The following is a 20,076-nucleotide window of genomic DNA, read 5'->3' as shown; positions in this document are numbered from 1 at the left end:
GAGGATGCAGGCTGGACAAGAAACACCCTGCTGCAATAAGACTTGATTGACTTTAATGTGGATACAGTCACACAGTTTAATATATTCCCTTGCCAGAAAACTGGGAATCTGTTTCCAAAAGTGCAAAGGCCTCCGGGATGTGTCCTCATTCTCTGTGATTTGATCTGTGCTGTTGTCAATGATTTACTGTGGTGTTTTGGAGCCTGGTGGGCTCCGTGCTTCTTGTAGCACAGCATCCTGAAGCCTAAAGCTTTTGTGTGCAGCTCATCTGTAGCAAACATTTACCTATGGAAAAGCAATGTGGTGGAGCCTGAGTCAGTTGCTTTCTCCTTTGATTTTGTCTATATTCTTGCTGGCTTTGGTGGAATATCAGGCCACGACTACAGCACACAGGGAGCTCGAGGCGTTGCCTTCCCAGAGGTAAGTCCACTCCCCTCCCAACTTTACATATAGAAATCCCAGGCAAGCCTGTCAGCCCATCAGTTTTGTCCTGACTTGAGACATGTGCACACCGTGGTCTCTCTAAAGAGCTACCAGGAAAAAAAGATATTGGCAGTTGTCCAAAGCCCAAGCTCGGCATCACAATTCCTTCTTCTATAAACTGTTTGCACAATGGTGGTTCTTTTACACATGACTATTAAGCCTTCTTAAACTACTTTACCAAAAGTATTGTACCAGGTTTTGGCACTTCAAATGAATTCCCCACACAGCAGGATTTACAAGTGAATATTTTTCACATTCTTTTTTGTTATGATTATGTTACATTTGACAATGTGAAGTTAACAAGTGCACGGGAATAACCCAATTTTCAGTCCAAGCCAGATCCTCCTCGTTTTTTTTTTTTTCTCTGAACAATATTATTAACCTATATGAGTGTCATTTAGGCTTTGAAGGAAGGGAATAAACAAGTTACTTTTTGTTTTTTCTAAAGCCATAGTATCAGAATAGGGAAAAGATTGCATTTTTTTCTACAGCCATTAATTTCAGGCTTGTTCTAAAGGCAAATATGATTTAGAAGGATCAAAAAAAGGTATCAGTGATAATTGGAACATGGAGACAAGGAGAAGGCAGAAGGGGGAAAAAAAAGTAGTAGTGATACACTTAATTATGAAGGCTTATTCTGATAATCCTTTTTGAAAATGAACAAAGATGAGATTTTTGATGTTTGATGAACTTATCAAACAAGGCAGAATAATGAAGAGGTAAATGTAAAATCCAATCCAAGGTGAGCCAATTAAGTGCTTTGTGAAGTGGTGAAGCATACAGCCCACGAATCCTCCTGTCAGAGCAAAAAGGCATCAATAGATGTGAGCCCTCCAGCTCCATGTTTGTCTGCAGGCCCCTGTTGTTTTCCTGGGGGCACGGTGGGTTTTTATCTCACACACTGATCTGCATCCACAGGCTCCCTTGCTGAGCTGTTGTGGCTTTCATTTAGTAAGTCTCTCTTCTACAGCCTCTGATGAATCCCCAATGTGCTCCATACCTCTACTAATTATCAATATTTCTCTTTGGACTGCAGTCTCATAAGTAAAACAGACTGCTCATTAGTTAATCACCAAAATAATAATATTTTGGCTCAGAATAAACCCTCAAAACTCTTCGAAGGCTGTGGTAAACACAGAGTTGTAGTGACACACCACAGATTGCTCCTCAAGACAAAGAAACACAGTACACAAATAAAGATTGGAGGAGTAGGGACAGAAATAGAGATCATAATGACTGGGCTGGGAGACAGGAGGAGAATTTTCTTACTGTTGTATAAAGATATTCACTGTATGCACAGAGAGTCTGATCCAAGAGCCATTGGGATACAGTACCTGTGTCATTTTCTGCTTTTATGCTTCTTCCTTTATTTTTTTCCCTTGTCTCAGAATGTATTCATTTCCTTTTAGAAAGGGTCAACCAGCAGATTGCCATAGTCAGCATGGCTTTGTGCCTTGCCTTCTCAGAGCTGTTGGTGCAGCCTTTCCCAGAGCTCCACAAAGCTCATGGGAATCAGACCCTGATTTCCTATTTGTCTGGAAAAATACCTACCATGAGTTCACAACAGTGTAAAAAAAAAAAAAAACCCAGTGAAATCGATAGATTTCAGAACAGGCTCAAGGTGATAAACATCACTGCTCCTGGACTTTGTGATGTGCTTCTGAGAAGAAAGCCAAAAAAGAAGCCTTTTCTTAAAACCTGTCTCTCCTCAACATCCCACCTGTTCGCTCAGTGTTTTGCCTTATACATATAAGGTACGTATATTTTATTGCAATCTAACTATTGGAAAAAAATGAGATCAAATTCTTGATCTCAAATCTCTCTTGAGAGAGCAGGAAATCCAAAACAAAATCCTCAGGTCCTGCACCTGCTGTCCCTGCCCAGCTCTGATGATGAAACACTTGGATAGGGCATCTTAAGTAGTACAGCCACCCCTACTAAGGGACGTTTCCCCTTTCCTACAAAATAGATCTTCCTGGTGGGAAAACACACACACAAAGATAACTTCCCCCGTGCTAGCCTCCAGCCTTCCTTAAAACACAACTTCAAAGACCTCAGACAGCTATCTCTTCCCCTACTTAGGAGGAGCAGCAGAGATGTTAATTCTCCAGCCCCTGTTGACTGCCAGCTGAGCCAATGGTCAGAATGGACAGATTGCTTTCCTTGCCAAGAGAAAAAAGTAAGACTCCTCTGTAATGTATTCATTTATCTTCAGATGTGTCTGTGATGAGGACGTACACATATTAATTATGTATATTATACATATTCATCATTCTGAAGCATCCAGTAAACTCATCCAAATATGATGGAGAAGCTCCTCGACTAGAGAGGCTCTTACGTACCCTGGTGTAAACTGGGGAATAAATTCCTTTAAGGCAGCAGAACAGCAAAATGCAAAATGGAGGCAAATGGTGGAAGAATCAGGCCAAAATATTTGCCCAAGACTTGCTTCCTTTTCTATCCCTCATTTAATTAAGTAACCCCTGATTCCTAATGGAAATATTCTAGTGAAAATATGTTAGAAGCTGTCCTCATTCATGTGCTCCTGTTCTCAATTTTTTACATCGTTTCACAATTTCATAATTCAATAATTTATTTGCAAATACCTGGCATAATTATTCTTTCTACCAAATTTATATCACTTTTTTTTTTTGTTCCTTTGCTTATAATCAGTAAATGAATTGATTCTTCTGTCTTTCCCCTTTTTTCTTTTTTTTTTCCTTCCTAGTTTAAAGAGCAGCAATTCTCATTAATAATCCATCAGAAATGTTGCAGGATCAGTGTTGTAATTAGTGTCTGTGTCCATCTGAGCCTGTTAGATTCCAAGACAAAGCATGTGCAACTGGAAAAGCTCCAAGATATAAAATAGGGAAGAAATTTTTTAAAAAGTAGTCATTCCAGCCCTCTGCTAAAGTCACATGTATGAACTTCAAGTGAATTTACTGAGCTCCCACCTCTCTGCTGACACCCCCTTTACTCTGCTCTTGTGAGACCCCACCTCAAATACTGCATCCAGTTCTGGTGTCCCCACCATAAAAGGGACATAGATCTGTTGGAATGAGTCCAAAGGAAACCACAGAGTTGAACCAGGGGCTGGAGCATCTCTGCTATGAGGATAGCATGAGGGCACTGGGACTGCTCAGCCTGGAGAAGATAAGACTCCGAAGGGACCTTCTAACTGCCTTCCAGTCCCTGAAGGGAACCCACAGGAAGGCTGGGAGGGACTTTTCACAACAGTGTGCAGCAACAGGACAAGGGGAAATGGCTTTAAACTGAAGGAGAGCAGGTTTAGATTAGATCTTAGGAAGAAGTTCTTCAGTACGAGGGTGGTGAGACTCTGGACTAGATTGCCCAGAGAGGCTGGGGGTGTTCAAGGCCGGGTTGGATGAGCAAATTGGTCTAGTTGAGAGGCATCCCTGCCATGGCAGGGAGGTTGGATGAGATGATTTCTAGGGTCCTTTCCAACCTAGGCCACCCCATGACCGATCCCATGATCCAAGTTCAGTGGGTGGTTTCTGTCTCTGTGGGGTTCAGCACCGGTTCCGGAGGCTGGTGCAGCCGGCGGGGCTGGCAGGGCGGCCGTGCCCGGGGCACCTCTGGGATGTGCAAGCTTGCCATGCTGAGACGACGTGCAGCGGGCCCCCTGGCTGTGGGAAGGACTTTCTCTGCCAGGAAACAGGTGAGTGAACCAGGCACAAAGTCCCACTAAAGAGGTTTTGGTCCCGAGTGGACAGACCCGAGGTGATAATCCCAACCAGGAGGATGGGCAACTGGGGCAAGAAAAAGCAGGAAATTTCCCCATTTTTTTTTCCCCCTCACTTTTTTAGAATTTCCCCCAGTTAGGCTTAGATTTGGTTATAAGCAAGGCTGTGTGACACAGAAAAGGTTAATTTTTCAGTGGAACAAAAAGAGTAGAAATATTCTGCTCCAACTGCTGCATGCACACTCACGCTCCCCTCTGTGGGCTCCTACAACACACCACTTTCTCCCCCTGCAAAAGACAGTTCAATCATTAATCCAACTAGCAATCTGTTGGGGTGATTTATTTATTTTTAGCCATCTCCAGCTCTGAGGATTGGGATATAATACGTCTGTTCTCTGCGAGTTTGACTAGTCTTGACAGATTTTGTTTTTACACCAATGGCTCAAACTGCCATCTTGAGTGTTTAAGGAAAAATCCTATTGAAATTTAGAAATAGGCACCAGCTCTGGGACCAGCTCATCAGTTGGGTCAGATCATCATCACTCCATGGAGCTAAGTGCAGCAGTACTGGTCCCCTCCTGCCATGAATGTTACATCAATGCTCCCTCCTCACCCCCAGAAGGGAAAGCACTTTGAAGTTGCCCTTCCTGCAAATATCCATTCTTGAACTATAATTATTGCAATAAACTCCCCAAATACCTCCTGCAACAGGAAGAGGCAAAACTGCACTTTAACTAGACAGAGCTGAGTCGCCTAAGCCAAGTGGAGAAGCTATTGCTTCCTGTAGCTCCCTTCCAAAAGCATGGTTGTAGATAATAAAATCAGGGCAGTGAGGAGACCTCTACTTGATTCCCATCCCATGGGAGCCCAAAGGATTAGCCAGCTTGGATTGTGAGCTATACTCACTCCAGGTTGCAACGGAAAATCTCCCTGCAAGCAGCCAGGAACTCTTCCATCTGATGGGAGGATGGTGTGTTTGACACCCAGCATGACTTCTTGTGGCCCTGAGATATGGGTGGAAAACAGCACAACCAAGTGCAAGCTGCCAAAAAGGTTTTTCTGGAGGTCAGATAAGCAATTCCCTGTGCATTTTAGGTCGCTGTATTAAACAGCATCTTGTGTGCAACGGAGAACTAGACTGCAGAGATGGGTCTGATGAGGAGAACTGCGAGGAGGAAGATATTGAAAGCCCTTGTGAACATCTGCTCCCAATCCCCGGGGCTGAAAAAGCAGCCCAAGGGTGAGTAATTAATCAATAGCATCTACTCTCACAATGAAAGCAGGGTTAAGTGTTTTATATAGTCCTTCTTTAGTAACAGCAGTACTTCATGAATTGATAGGGTGCTTTACAAACCCCAATGGAGAGATACTGTCCCACTGGACTGTGGGTAGCAATGAGGAAGGCAGGAGGGTTCATCCCAGCTTTTAATTCAAATTCTGTCTCAAATTTACTCTGACCTCAGTTTCTCTCAGCCACTCTGTGCTTTGGTACAGAGACACTTCAGAGTGTCCTTTTAATACTCATGAAAAGCTCTATCCCAGTTCTCAGTCCAGTTATCTTAAAAGCTTCTCCTGTTGAAGAAAATAATACATTAAAGTAAATAGCAGACAGGAGATGCAGCATCCTGGTGGCGTTCCTCCCAAAGAAAATTTGACTTCAGGATTTGGGACTTTACAGTCCAAAGTAAGCAGAGATTCAAGGCAGAGAGCCTGAGCTCCACACAGATCTATGCAGGGTAAATACACCTATCCATGAAAAAGTTTTACTGTGTTCAGTTTCAAATTTTGGTTGGGTAATACACAGAAAAGAGGAACCCAGAACAAATCTAAAGGCGAATTAGCCTTTAAAAAAGAATTGTGACATTCTTTTTTAAAATGTTGTGTTTTAACCAAAATACTGCTTAGTTCCACAGTGTGAGAATGTAACCAGCCATTAGATAGCTTTCCTATCATCTGATCCAGCACGCCCTGGAGTCCACAAGATAAATGGCTCTCTGGCCTGGGAAAGTCCATCAAAAGTTTTTCAAGACCTAAATTCATTTTCATCAAGCACCACGTTTGATACCACTCTCTTGTGTTTTTCCTGCAGAACACACAAAAACAATAGCATTTACTATTTTAGTCTTAAAGATGATTCCCTGTTGTCTAGTTTGAATAATGATTTCATTTTGGGCCATGGAATTACAGGGGATAGTAGGGAATGGGCAGGATTTCAGAAGGCAGCAGCTGTGATGGCTGGAGAGCAGGAAGAAAGAGGTATAAGGAAATAATAATAAGTGAGAGACTTGGCAAAGCACAAGCAAACTGCAAGTCTAGGAAGAGCCTTAACTCCCCCAAGAAATGGCACCATTATTAAAAGGAAGGAGTTGAAATTAAGACAGAAAACAATTACAGGGCATGCCAGAAAATGTTTTGTGACAGTGAGATCCATCAGGCTCACAGGGGACCTGGAGGAATTCCAGGACTTTGGGACTCTCATATCTGCACTTGCTGGGCTGGGATTGGACTGGACAACTTAACTGGTTTCTTCCATTTCCAGCACCCGAGTCCAAACCAACATCTTGATACTAAAATATCTCATGTTAGCATTGGGAAGGAGATAGCAAGGAGATCAAGCCAACCCTTAGATTTTAGGTGCTAGAGACCCGAGGATGTGTCAGGAGAACAGAAACAGTGACAGAGATTGTTGGGGAAGTAAAATAGGAGCTATGGATAACTTTACTACTTCTTCCCAAGATACAATATCCTAACACAGGAAGGGACCCAGTACGTATATGATCCTAACTTTTTTGGAGGCCACTGTGAGTCTGTCTACAATGGAGAGTGGCGGGAGCTGAAGTACGATGCTGCGTGTGAACATCTGTACTATGGAGATGATGAGAAGTATTTCCGCAAACCTTACAACTTTCACATATACCAGTTCTTAGTAAGTACTTCAGCTGGTCCAATTTAGTCATGTTTTCCCCAATAAAAGCCAAATTTCCTACAGAGATGTCAGGTACATCATTTGCTGCAGGTTGTCTTTTGAAGTATCTTTGTCCAGCTGTCCCCAAGATAACAGGCATATAAATATAAATGCTCTTTTATGGCCCACCAAGGAACTAAACTGTTTTATCACCACTGCTTACCCTGGCCTAGCCAGGGCCAAGAGGAATGTTTTCTCTAAACTCTGCTATTAATGAACTGTAGAGTTTGCACAAGCCACTTGCTAGGGATGAGGTCAGCTGCGTGTAAAACTGGAACAATGCTACCTGTTTAAGCTCTGAAAGCATTTTAAGTCTATGGCATGCATTGCTGCAAGGGGGATAAATCCACATTCTGAGAGGGACAGAGATCCTGAAGGTCACCACCAGGTATCACAATGCCTGTACTCTACAGGGTCACATCTGATGTTGGAGATTGAACTAAGTAGAGGAAGGATTCAGCCTGGGTCTCCCACATTGTAAGGGGATGCCTTGGCCACACTGTTAAACATTTATCATTCTTTTTGACAAATGAATGGAAACACATCATTCCAGGGGAATATTAGGGCCACAGGCTCAACACAAATGGCTTTCACAGCCTTCCAGCAGGCAAAGTCCCCTGTGCCCCTTAGTCCCCAATTTGAAAACAGAAAGACTCACCACAGGGACCAGGTTTCCTTCTTGCCCTTAGCACTGTTAGCAGTGGAAAGACATCTGCACCATGGTTAGGTGCTGAGGGACACCTTGAGCATGCCCCATACACATCTTGACTTGGGAGTTTCTACCTGCTGGGTTCTAGGAAGTCACTCACAATGATGTGACATTTTTTTTTCAGTGTTGGTAATTTAGCTGGCTTTTTATAGAGATGGCAACTGGCCTAGCCCAGATCCTGCAAGGCTGCTCAATTCTACATGCCAGCAAAGTGAGCTGTCAAGGGAAAGGTCACTTCTCTAAAACACAGACAGAACAATGTTTGCTTTCTAGTGTTGCCATTGCAAGTGGCTGGATCATAGCTGTTGAGTTTTTTTCCTAAATAAGTTCATCCAGAATCAGGCTGGAGAGAAAAAACAGCCCAAATCATCAGGATTTGGCAGAGCCATAAAGAACTGGAAGGAAGGTTTTATAATGGGAAGTGTCAAGCTAGCTCAATAGGTACCACTACCAGCTCTGGCTGTAATGGTACTGCTTTGAGAGGCTAAACACAAACCTTTCCCCTGCCTGGAGATGGATGAGGCAAAACACTTGGCTTTAGCCCCATTTCTCACATCTTTCCTAATGAAATGGCACGTGACTTAATTCTTTATTCCACATTCACTGAAGTCGATGTTGGTACTGTCAGGAGGATCATGGGCTTCAACAGAGGCACCATCAGCTCCCTAAAGAAATTCAGATTAAAAAGGAAGGGAAGTACCTGAAAAATTAATGTCTGCTCTTTTTACTTTAGGCTCATGCCGATTCTGGATTCAATTTTGAGTTTTATGATGATTCAAAGGATCTGCTCGATGCCCTTAAAAGCGATAAATCCATAACAAAAGGCATTACCATTGGAATTGGGTTTAGCAAATCGATTTCCCAATTAAACTTGGGCTTCACTTTATCAGGTGGCAAAGGATCCCTGAAGAATTTCACACAATACACTGAAAAGGTAAAGAAAAAAATATCAGTGATGCATGTGCACCACTCATGTCATCTGTGCACCGCATGGTCTGGCTATAACTTATGTCACTTTATTCTCTCAATTGCATTTTTTAGCACATAGTAATTGTACCTTAATTTGTTCATGTAATTGCAGCTGTATGATCGTTAGTAATCCTGTTTGTTGTTCTTATTACGTTTCAGCAAACAGGGAGTGGGAATAAAATTGAATTAGGAAGTATCACAACACATGTTATCTCCCCCCATCCTGTTTCATGGTTAAGTTAAGCACATAAATTAAAAAAATGCTTAAAAGTGATGACGGGGGGGGGAGGAACTATCAAGATGTCGATCAAAACCGTTGTCCTTAGGAAATGATCTCTGGTAGCAAATATATCTTGTCCAAATGAATGCAAGCTGCTTTATGATGGGGAAATAGGCTATTTTTTTGTGGGAGGTTAAAAAAAAATCATCACACTAAGAAAAATAAAAGAGTACCCTGTAATAGGCTGTATTTCTCTCCACGTGTTTACATCATGGACTAGCTGTGACCTCTTTCCAATATAATAACACGAGTGCTGGTATTTCCCACATTTACTGTGCCCCATTCTCCACTTCTCTTGTGGCTGCTGACAGAAAACAATAAAGAAGAATTACTTTGATGGTGTTCTGAGTTAAAACGCCCTTAAAAGCTGTTTGAAATGGGCACCATTATAATATTTACTGCGCCCTCGTCTAGGCTCACATGATGTTTGCAGCTAAATGATGATCAGTTATTGAAGGAATCATTTTAAAGGTTGTACTGGAGTCTTGCCTGAGGCAATGGATTATCTAGAAGGGGAGTCGTGGGTCTGGTGGTATATTCAGGAAATCCTACCCCTGTCAGCACCTCCCTGGCCATGGTACCCCCTGCTCCAGCCTGGGCTGGGCTTTCCTTGAGCCCTTGTCCTGCATCACTGGTCAAGGCTGTGAAAAACACCCAAGTAGAATATACAGGATGGAAAGGAAACCAGAAAAAAGAAATAGCAGCAACAGAATATGGAAGGGAATCACCTGGGGCCTCATTCTGAGCACCCACATCAATAAAAAAAACCCCATAGCTTTGGGGTTTTTTTTCCAAGTCCATAGCTTTGTCCTTCACCTCATACAGCAGAGAAGAAAGAGATGCTCTAAAAAGTTCCCATGGATTTCATTTAAACCTGGGCTTGTTTTCATGCCTTCAATATACACCAACAGTCAGAGACTCAGACTCTGTGAGCCTAAACACTAGAAATGAAAAAAAAATTAAAAAAAAAAAAAAAAAGGAAACTGAGTGGCATCTCTTCTCTTTACCTGTAGGGGCTTTCATTCACTAGAAGTGTGACAAAGGTGCAAACTGCCCATTTCAAGATGAGAAGGGACAACATTGTTTTGGATGAAGACATGCTGCTCTCCCTGCAGGAGCTCCCAGACACCTACAACTATGGCATGTATGCCAAATTCATCAACGACTACGGCACCCATTTCATGACATCTGGCACGATGGGAGGCATCTTTGAGTACATCGTTGTCCTTAACAAGGAGGAAATGAGAAAAAAAGGTTAGAAAATGACAAGATATTCTCTGTTTATAACTTTCTGCTCTAAAGGAAGCATTTCCAACCTGGGTCCAGTCCACCAGAATAATTCTTCTGTCTCTGGCTGCTCCCCACAGCCATCATCTCCCTGGGCTTTGGGGGGGTAGGCAGCTCTTTGGTGAGCTTGCTGGCATGCCCCATGACATGATAGACATATATACTCATCACAAGCCCAGAAACCCAGTGTGGGTGGGCTAGGTAGGGATATCTGCATGTTGTTCACAAGATGGATGTACTACCAGCCACATAGCAGGGGATAAGCTTAAATTTCACAAAAGGTGCTTCCTAATCTCATTTCAGACAAATTTCAGTGACACTTTAGTAGTTTATGAAAGAACCTGAGCATCTTATTCTCTCTTTCTTTCAGTGTCACTTGCTAGACTTCTCTGGAATTTTTCCTATTTCTTGCAGTCCTTGTTCTGGCCATTCTCATGAATGCTCCAGGACTGCAAGCTCATCCAGAGTAAAGAGAGATAGCCCACTCATGGGTTAGCCTCCTAATAGTGAGGACTTCTATCTTCTGTAGATGGAAATAATGCGTCGTGCTTGGCAATATCTCTGCCATTTCACTCTGGCTGCTGTCATATCTGAAGACTAACCTCTGTTAGCTCCAGTTCTCAACAAATTAGAGTGTATGAGGCTGGACACCCATACCTCTAAATTTCAGCTACATGAAATATTCACTGCAGATGTCAAGAGCAAGAATAGCTATTACTGGCAAGCCAAAGAATGACAATTTTCCTATTCAAAAACAAACATGCAGAATTATAATATGGTACTTTAGTACACTGACTGGATTGTCAGCTTTTGCAAAGGTGTCAACAATACAACAGATCTCACTTCCCCTAAGGGCCATCACTCCACTCTGCTGAGGGTAATGCTGCCTTTGTAGCTCCAAGCTGGACATCCATGCAGAAAAAAAGTGTGAGCTTGGACAACGGGTGCAAATTGCTGTAATTCCATTAATTTCCACAGTTCTGCCCCAAATTCTACCTCTGGTCTGAAATGGTTTGGTACCTCAGCACTAAGATAACTTTGTACTCCCTATTGAGTGTTAACCATGTCAATTTTTCCACAAGAGATTACCAACTGAGAGAATTTCCATCAAGTGCCTGAGCTACTAAGGTTTGGAAACATTGTGCCTCTTCAAATCCTTTATTTACTTTGAAGAGTTAGGGATCTAGAAGTGAACAAGATCTTGGCAAATGTGTCTTCAGGAAGCAGGCTGCCAGTTTCAGAGGAAGAATGAGTCAAGACCATGTGGAGGGAGGCTATTATTTTGCTTTATCTTGTGCTTGCTCTGTATATAAGGAGGAGATTTACTGTGAAAAGTTGCCTTATCTTAGGAAAGGAGGGTGCTCAAGTTCAGCAAAAGACAAAAGTGTGCACCAGTTAGATTTTTATTCTAATGTAGCATGCTTCTGTAATTTTAATCTAACCCAGACTCTGGTAGAAAGCCCCCATTTACCAAACCAACAGTGCTCTACATCATCTGACAGAGCCAGAAGGATCCACATGCAGTGGCTGATATGCCACTATCTAAAAGCATTTTGTAACCCCCCACCCCTGATTTTTCTAATGGCAATCACAGCCATGCTTGAAGGCTGTGTTTGCAAGGCAATTATCTGCTTTCCCTGTGGAAGTCAGGATCAGGGTGTAAGTGCTCAAATCTTAAAATTAGAGCTTCATAAGATGAGTTTGAAGCTCTGCAGATGCCTGGAGGCGTACTGCCAAGTCCCCACAAGGCATGACACCTGCTTTAGATCAACCCCTGCATCCTGAGAGCCCACCTAGTCCATGAGGAACATGTCAAACACTCTGAAAGAGAAAACACTCCCTTTTTTATAGAGCAATGACTAAAGAACATGGCCAGGAAAAAGATATCTAGGCTGAGTCCTCCCTAAATGAGAAACAGCTTGGATGGTCACTGAACATCTAGGTTGCTAAGCATTGGCATGAGCTGGACTTTAAGCATATAGGAAACCTCAATTTTGAAAATGAGGCCACCTTCTGGGCTTAGATACCCAGGAATAAACCACAGCTCCCCAGTGCAGAGTTTAGGACTGCAGTTTTGCTGCCAGACCCATTTCTAGCTGTCAGGCTGCGAGGGCTCGTATGGATGTGGTCATGAGGGAAATAAATATATAAAATCAGAACTTAGGTCCCTGGCTGTTCTGCCATCAATATTTTTCATTACTTGTTTTTAAAATAGATTGTTATGGTTCTATTATTTAGCAGAAAACAGTATAATGTGCTCACACATTACAAGAACATTTATGGGAGAAACATTATGCACAGGGTAAATTAGAAAGAGTCTTCATATACTCTGATTAATTCAAAATGCAGCAGTAAATCTTATCATTCAAGCACATTTAACTATCGCAAATTATATCATATAAAGCAACTATCAAGGCTCCCCCCTCAACTGCCAATATTTTCTACGACCACCCTTTTGCAATGATAACCACTTTTCATTTATCAGGAGCGGATCTCGCTGCGGCCAATAACGAATTGTATTGACAGACCTTTGCTGAACATAATTACTCAACGAGAACCACAGCAAATCAATTAATCAGGGTGTTCCTCAAGTTTAATTTTATGGCACTCCAACACCAAGATAAGCAATCACTCGTGGTGCTTTGGGTGAATGAACTTTACCCACTGTGTTTACAACTGTTGAACTGTTTAGTACAAGTAATTGAGTGCTACACATTTAATCTTCCTCAGGGGCCCAGTTTTGCAATGGAATGTAATTCCCCCCCCCCAATTCTTGAGCATGCTTCAGCTCCCAACAGTTTGAATCCAGGACTCGCAGCCCATTTGCAGAGCACCCCTGCCAGTTGGGACCCACCAAGCCAACGAGCAGATCCATGCCCCACGCAGCTCCAGTGAGCATCTCCTGCAGGGTGTGCAGAAGGGAGGAAACCCAGAGCTGGGGGCATTTCACCAGCGTTTTAAACACAAGCAAGACGTGATGCTGCTCCCTGGTGCTGGGGTGAGGCAACTCAGGAGACAATGCTCTGGGCTGGAGGCTCAATCTTCAGACCATTAAGCCACAATGCATAAATCCCACTGACCTCTGTGCCTCCCTGTCAATACTGTAGCATTGGTCACCAGGCTGCTTTGTCTAACACTTTAAGATCCTCTGACAAAAAGAGCAATATAAAAGTTACCTATTACTTACAATACCTGTATTTATTAAAATCAATGGATTTTTCTTAACTATTAAAGAAGACAGCATTATATTTGCAGTACACAGAAGTGTGCACATAAAACCAAGCTGTATGAAATATGCACATGGCTTACCTTGGTGAAACCACCTCATTAGTTCCCTTCTCCCCTCTGCAGTCGCTTCATGGCTCTTCAGTTACATATTTTCATGATGTATGTGGCAGTGCTGGCAGCAGCAGCCCCACAACCAGCAGCTTTAGCAGCTCAGAGCAAACAGACCTTTTAGAAGATGCTACTTAAGATGCTACTTAAACTGCTAACACATGAGTCAGACCCGGAGTTTAGGAAAATTAGTGAGGACCTATTGATTTCAGCTGCTGTTCTCAGCTTTGCCCTGGTTAGCAGTTAGTCTGTGAAACAAACAAACAAACAAACAAAATGTTTTCTTTCTAAATAGACCAAAAAAGGAAATATATGTCTGAAACCTAGTGTTAAGAATTTTACTTTCTTTCTAATGGTTTCTGAGGAAACTATTTTTACAGTAAGGACATCTGCCTATTCACCCGTTATGTGATAGGCTCAATAATCCCCAATAAAATTTTGGCTTTTCCATGGTAAGACTAAAGGCTGTCCTCCACCCAGAATAGATTTTACCTTTGCAAGCAGGACATGGAAATAAAGGAATATTTTCTTTATTGATAGGAAAAAAAAAAAAAAAAAGTAGGAAAATGAACATCCACTCAGAAGGAGTTTAGGATTTCACTGGTTTCCTTTCTGTTTTGCAGACATCAGTGCTGAAGAGATAAGTGCCTGTATTGCCTGGTCACTTGGCCTTACAACTAGCAAGAGTGTACTGGATTTGGAAGCAGCTGTGACATCCTCTGACTGTGCACAGAAAGGATTACTGAATACTGGTATGACAGCAGGGCAGACGTCTGCTAAAGCATCTCCTGTCACTTCTTTCAGTCACTTGGGCATGGAGATTAAAGAAGGGGAAGAAGAAGGGAGCCCTGCTGCCATCCCCATCTGTGGCTCAGACCCAGTTGTGGGACCAAAGCAACTTTGGTTCCAAGTCTCCAGGAGTGTGGATTGCTCTTGAAAAAGCAGGGATTGAGGTAGCAATACCTGGATTAGAAATAAAGGCAGTGAGGTGGCTGGAAGGCTGCAGTCCCTAGGGTCGTGACAAAGTGGGCATGGGTGACAAGGGCAACATGGCAACGACTAAAGAAGTCAAAACTGACTCAGAGAGGCTAGGAAGCCCCAGATTTGTGAAGCACTTACCCAGCTACAGAGAGTGTGATCCACTGCTCACGTGCTAACTAGAAATCAAGTGGGCAACGCCGGGCTGCCATCGATTTCAGGAGGCAGCACCAGTGCTACTCACCAAGAACCCCTTGCACGCTTGATCTCACCTCCATCAAAGAGTTTCTAGTGTACGTGTGGAAAGGGTAAACAAATAATATGGGTGTAATTCCACTTTTCAGATGCTCTGAGCAACAGTTCAGTTGTGGAAGATATTATTGCCCGGATTAAAGGTGGAGATACCAGTTACAGCGGAGGGCTCTTAAACAGTTGGGATGGCAACACCTATCGTCACTGGGGAAGGTCATTAAAATATAACCCTGCTGTTATTGATTTTGAGGTAAGGCTTTTCTGCAGTTGAAGAAACTCTGCTGCTGTAAGGAATGAAAGCGTAGCCGAGCAGATCATTTCGTATTTTTATTGTGAACCCATCACAGAACAAGATTAAATGTAATGGGCCACTGATCTGGTAACCTCTTATTCATTTCACAATGGGGAGTACATCTCCCACCGACCGCATCCGCAGGGAGACAGACAAGGAGCTTAATGCTGGATTAGTGCCCAGTTAAGTTTCTGATGTGTCCCCAAGCAGCTTCCCAATGAATGGCTCTCCACAGTTGCATTCATCCCTATTATTCTCCCCGATGCTGTCTGCCCTCCTGTGTAAGCAGCAGACTTGCAGGGGGCTGGGAAAGGAGTCTTGCCCCCCTCAGCAAAGGCTCTGTATAGACCCTCCTGCTTTTCATCTGCCTCATGGCTGCAGTGGCTATACCCAACCTCTGCAGCCCATGGTGGGTCTAAGTGAGTTCTTCTGGGAGTTCTTAGAGCAGGGAGCTCCTGGCTGCCTTGTCAGGTGGGACTTGTCTTTCTCCATGCTCCAAAAGGAGAGTCTGGTGCCATAAAAATCAGCCAAGCTCTACTTGTCCCTTTTGTTTTACCATAGAAAGGGAGAGAGATGAACTACTCTACAAACAAATAATCCAGGGTCAGGGGCTGCAGAGGCATGAGGAGGTGGGCACACCTCCTTGGCTGCAGTCAGGAGCACCACATCTACCCTGAGATGCTATGATCCTGGTCTGCTCCAGGAGTGCAGTCACAGGGTGTGGGGGGAGGCCCTCGGTCACAGCAGGGACATGCTGCCACTTCCATCCCTCTCCTCTTCATTTGAAAGCACAGCCACTCCCGTCTCTGACAGAGGGTGGGAGAAGGGAAAATGGAATCAGGAATTATCTGCCTCATTGTCAGGGCCAGGGGAGCTCTGCAACCCCCCCTGGGCAGCACCCAGCAGCAGAAAGCCTCAATAACATCGGAGCACTTTCAGTTCAGCTGCAGGTTATTCACCTTTCTGCACAAGTTCCCATCAGTTCTGGGCAAAACCTATTGCAGTTTTCCAGTAAACCACGTGCTGACCTCTCTGTTGGCTGCTCTGGAGCTCAGTAGTCACTGTGCAACCACAGCTGCTGATAAGCACTCAGGTCCACTTCAGTAGCTCTTATCTCCAGCTCCCTCTCGTTTGTTAAACAGAGTCGTGCAAATTTGCCCAAGAGCTCTTCCCAGAGCCTGGCTGATCCTCCCCTCAAATCACTCTCAGTGCACCTTGTGCAATGAGATGATGCCCAGCTCTCCTCTGGGACCAGTTTCCACCAGTTCCCAGCCAGGACTTGCAGTGTCCACGCAGACACATGGATGGAAAATCTAAAAGTGTGTCCTCAGACCAGCCCTGAGTTTTTGGTTTTAATATTCCATTGGATGTCCATAGTCAGTTGGGCAAGTTATAATTTGAGTTGCCCCCACTGGGATATTTTTACTGAATAGAAACTGGATTTTGCCACTGGAAATACTATGGGCGTGTTATGGTCTTAAAGCTGTAGATGGGTCAATATTATTTCCCTGCACCAAAGGGTGAAATGTAGAAAGGTGAAATTCTCCCTGCCCAGCATTTACTGGAAGGTTCACAATCTGGCCAGCATTAGTGTTAGGTTGGCACCAAGTTTTGATGATACCCTCTGTCCAAAGCTGTTATCCAAACATTTTGGTTTAAAAAGGCTAAAAGCAGGCAAGAAACTCTGAGATCATGACAGTTTTAAGAAATCAATCCAAAAAATGGTCTTCCTGCGGTGTTTTAATTTATCATTCAAATCCAGACTGAAAATCCAAAGCATGTCCAGAAAAGCCAACCCCACACAAACCTCAAAGATGAGGCAGGTTTTGGAACGGTGGTTTCTCACCATGGCCCATGGCCTGTGGTATTACATTTGCATGATGGACATGGAGCTGTCGAGGAAGACAAATGAGGTTTTTTTCCTGAGCCCTGAGTTTACCCAGCAATGTCACAGCTCTCTGACTGCAGCGTGGTAGCATCTCAGTTGAAACGTTCTCCATCCTCTTCATCCCCACCCTGGCAGCTGCAGCCTATCCACGAAATCCTCCGCAGAAGCAACCTGGGCAACCTGGAACCCAAATGGCAGCACCTGAAACGGGCTTTGGAGGATTACTTGTTGGAGTTCAACGCCTGCCGCTGCGGCCCCTGCCTGAACAACGGCGAACCCGTCTTGGTGGGAGATGGGTGCTTCTGCCAGTGCCAGCCAGGCTATGGAGGACCTGCCTGCGAGCGGACGAGGCGCCGAGGTAAGACTCAGAGCTGGGGAGGAGGAGAGGCAGCCAAGGGACAGGGTCTTCCCCTTCACCTGCTTGACCAACAGCTCTTTGCTTCTATGCGTCGATTGAGCTTTCGCTCCTGTATATCACTTTTGCTGCTACACTACCCTAGGCAGCCCTGCAAGAGACTTGGGGGATGGTTAGGAATGAACTAGTGGAAATGATGGTGTGGGTTAAGGCTGGAGACCTGTAGATGTTGCAAAGGGCTGAGCTGGAGTGTGGTGGCAGCACCCTGGCAAAGCTCAAGCTGTTTGTGCTGCCCACCCAAAGGGTGGGCTCTGCCTGCCTGCAGTGCTCTACAGACACAACCCATGACTGACAAGGAGACCATCATCTGGTCCTCACTGGCTGGCTCGTCACATTCTTGGGATGGTGATTCTCCAAAGCATTTGTGGCATCCCATTAGGGATGCCTGCTGCAAAGGTGAGAGCACAAACCTTGACAGGCAGGCTGGAAAGGTCAGGCTAAGTGACTGGCAAGTGGTGCTCCAAGCAGTGTGCCACCAATAATGCTGGTTTAGTTAAAAATTGCCACATTGCCAGATTCTAGCCCACCCCAGGAAAGATTTTAACTAGAGGGAAGTGTCTATTTTGGAGGTGAAAAAAATGTGCTTTTCCAAAATGACAGGCTTTTGTGTTGTCTTTATTACTTTATACACCATCCTAAAAAATAAAATGAGTGGCAAAAAAAGAGCCAACCTTGGAACATGCTCTTTTATTTAAAAAAAAGTCACAGCTCTTTCTAGATATTTTTGTTCTGATTCATAATGACACAAAAATCTAAATCTCAGCACATGGAGCTGGCAGAAAAATCCATCTTCAGAGCAGTTCCACCAGGCAGAGCTCCAGGCCTTCAACTGTGTGCTTGTAACTAGGATCTCACCACTGGAAAATCAAAGCTGTGATAAGTAGCTAGAGCACAGCTGGACAGATGGTTTATGAAGCTGAACTCAGTATTGCCCAGTGACTGCAAAGTGGGTTTCATTAAAAATCCCAGAGTCCTCGAGTTGTCCCAAAATCCAAGGAATCTGCCTTAGATGAGGAGCTTGGAAAGCTCAGGACCTGGCCACAAAGCCACCCACTGAACTGGCCAGCCCCTGTGCACTCTACTTTTAGCAACAGTGGGGCCAGACACCCTTCAACTCATGGGCAATTTGTAGTTTGAAATTTTTAGTTTCAAAACTCATTTAAGACCACACAGAGTTTTGTTTTTTGGTTTTTGTTTTTTTTTTTTAAAGCACAAGGTTTCAGCAGATGGGAAACACAGCTTTTTACCCAGCACCAAGAGCACAAACATCCATTTGTGCTGTCTGGATTAATAAAGTGCCCAAGCCAGGCATGAAGGCCAGTTGAGTAAATAAAAGCCGACAGTAAATGACAGCCATCAAGCATTCCCATCATCCAGGAATGCTGCCATAATCCATAGTATCAAACACTCCTGACAACTCAGTCTGTACTGTGATGAAAAAGCCTTGAAATGACCCATCTCCAAAGGGACAGGCAGACTTTTCAAAGCACCTCCATGATGTTTGGGACCTTTGTCCCTTTGGCTTGCTTAGAGGTGGGAAAGTTAGTGCTCAGAGAGCTGTCAGCTGCCCTTTGGGAAAGTAAAACCAAACTACAGCCTTTCAAACGAGCAGAGAGAAGAAAAAGAAACAGCTATTGGTGTCTGAAGAAGGTGATGCTGCTTCATCTCCCATGGCTTCAGAGCCCCTTGATCTCAACAGCTGCCCAAGTGCCGGGCATGGCTAGGATAGACCAGGAGTCCATCCTTCTCAGAGGGGAGTTTAGGTATGGCAGGATCCAGATTTAGTCCCAGACTTGGCCAATGGTTTATGTCTAAAGGATTACATCTACACAATCAATCCTTTCTATCACCTAGCTAAGATTTCAAAGCTTCAGTGTGCTTATTCCAATTCACTTACTGAATAGATCGATTGAGATAAGGATCATCTCAACCTCCAGGAGTAACCCTGAGAGGTGTCCCTACTCAAGGGGAGATCATAGAATCGTTTAGGTTGGAAAAGACATTAAGATCATCAAGTCCAACCATTGGGTCCTGGCATGCAGCTCACTGCCATGCAGGAGAGCTCCGTGGGCCCTGGACTCTCCAGCATCTATGGAGTAAGCTGACTGACTCCAAGTCACGTTTGCATACCAGCTAGAGGAGTTAGTTTCTTCCAAATTTGCCTTGAGTTGGACACTGACCAGCACCGTGGCTAGATGGGTGCATTGCTCAAATTAGCCCTTGGCTATTGCACTGTTATCTGTCTCCTCAGATTCCATTCTGAGCTGGATGCAGCCCTTGTGACCAGATGCATCCATAACCACCACCATGGGTGGTTACCACCAGAGCAGGGTTATGAGGAATAACCCTCGGGTCAGGTTTGGGAAGTGGGGACCAGACCTCTACAGTCTGCCAGGTCCCACGTAGCACTTCAGACCCGTGTCATTCCTTGTGTTCCCATTTTTTTCTGATGCCTTTCCAGGAGGCCAGACGGACGGGCAGTGGAGCTGCTGGTCGCCGTGGGGTCCCTGCCAGTCGGG

The 20,076-nt window shown here is 44.2% G+C and overlaps 1 protein-coding gene across 1 annotated transcript; it reads left to right on the top strand.

The window, feature by feature from the left end:
* Window positions 1-298: 298 nt before the first annotated feature.
* Window positions 299-20,070, top strand: C8A (complement component 8, alpha polypeptide; the record flags this gene model as incomplete). Its single annotated transcript, XM_008944533.1, has 11 exons — window positions 299-420; window positions 2,566-2,662; window positions 4,018-4,162; window positions 5,282-5,426; window positions 6,923-7,112; window positions 8,594-8,794; window positions 10,123-10,363; window positions 14,356-14,484; window positions 15,055-15,212; window positions 17,278-17,500; window positions 20,019-20,070. Coding segments are annotated over exons 1-11 (1,703 nt in total), but the record flags the coding sequence as incomplete, so codon positions are not given.
* Between the last annotated feature and the right edge of the window lie 6 nt (window positions 20,071-20,076).

The sequence above is a fragment of the Merops nubicus genome, unplaced genomic scaffold, assembly GCF_000691845.1.
Source record: "Merops nubicus isolate BGI_N331 unplaced genomic scaffold, ASM69184v1 scaffold39207, whole genome shotgun sequence".
NCBI classification, from domain to species: Eukaryota; Metazoa; Chordata; class Aves; order Coraciiformes; family Meropidae; genus Merops; species Merops nubicus.
The sequence above is the reverse complement of the archived record's forward strand: the minus strand, read 5'-3'. Positions and strand labels throughout refer to the sequence as shown.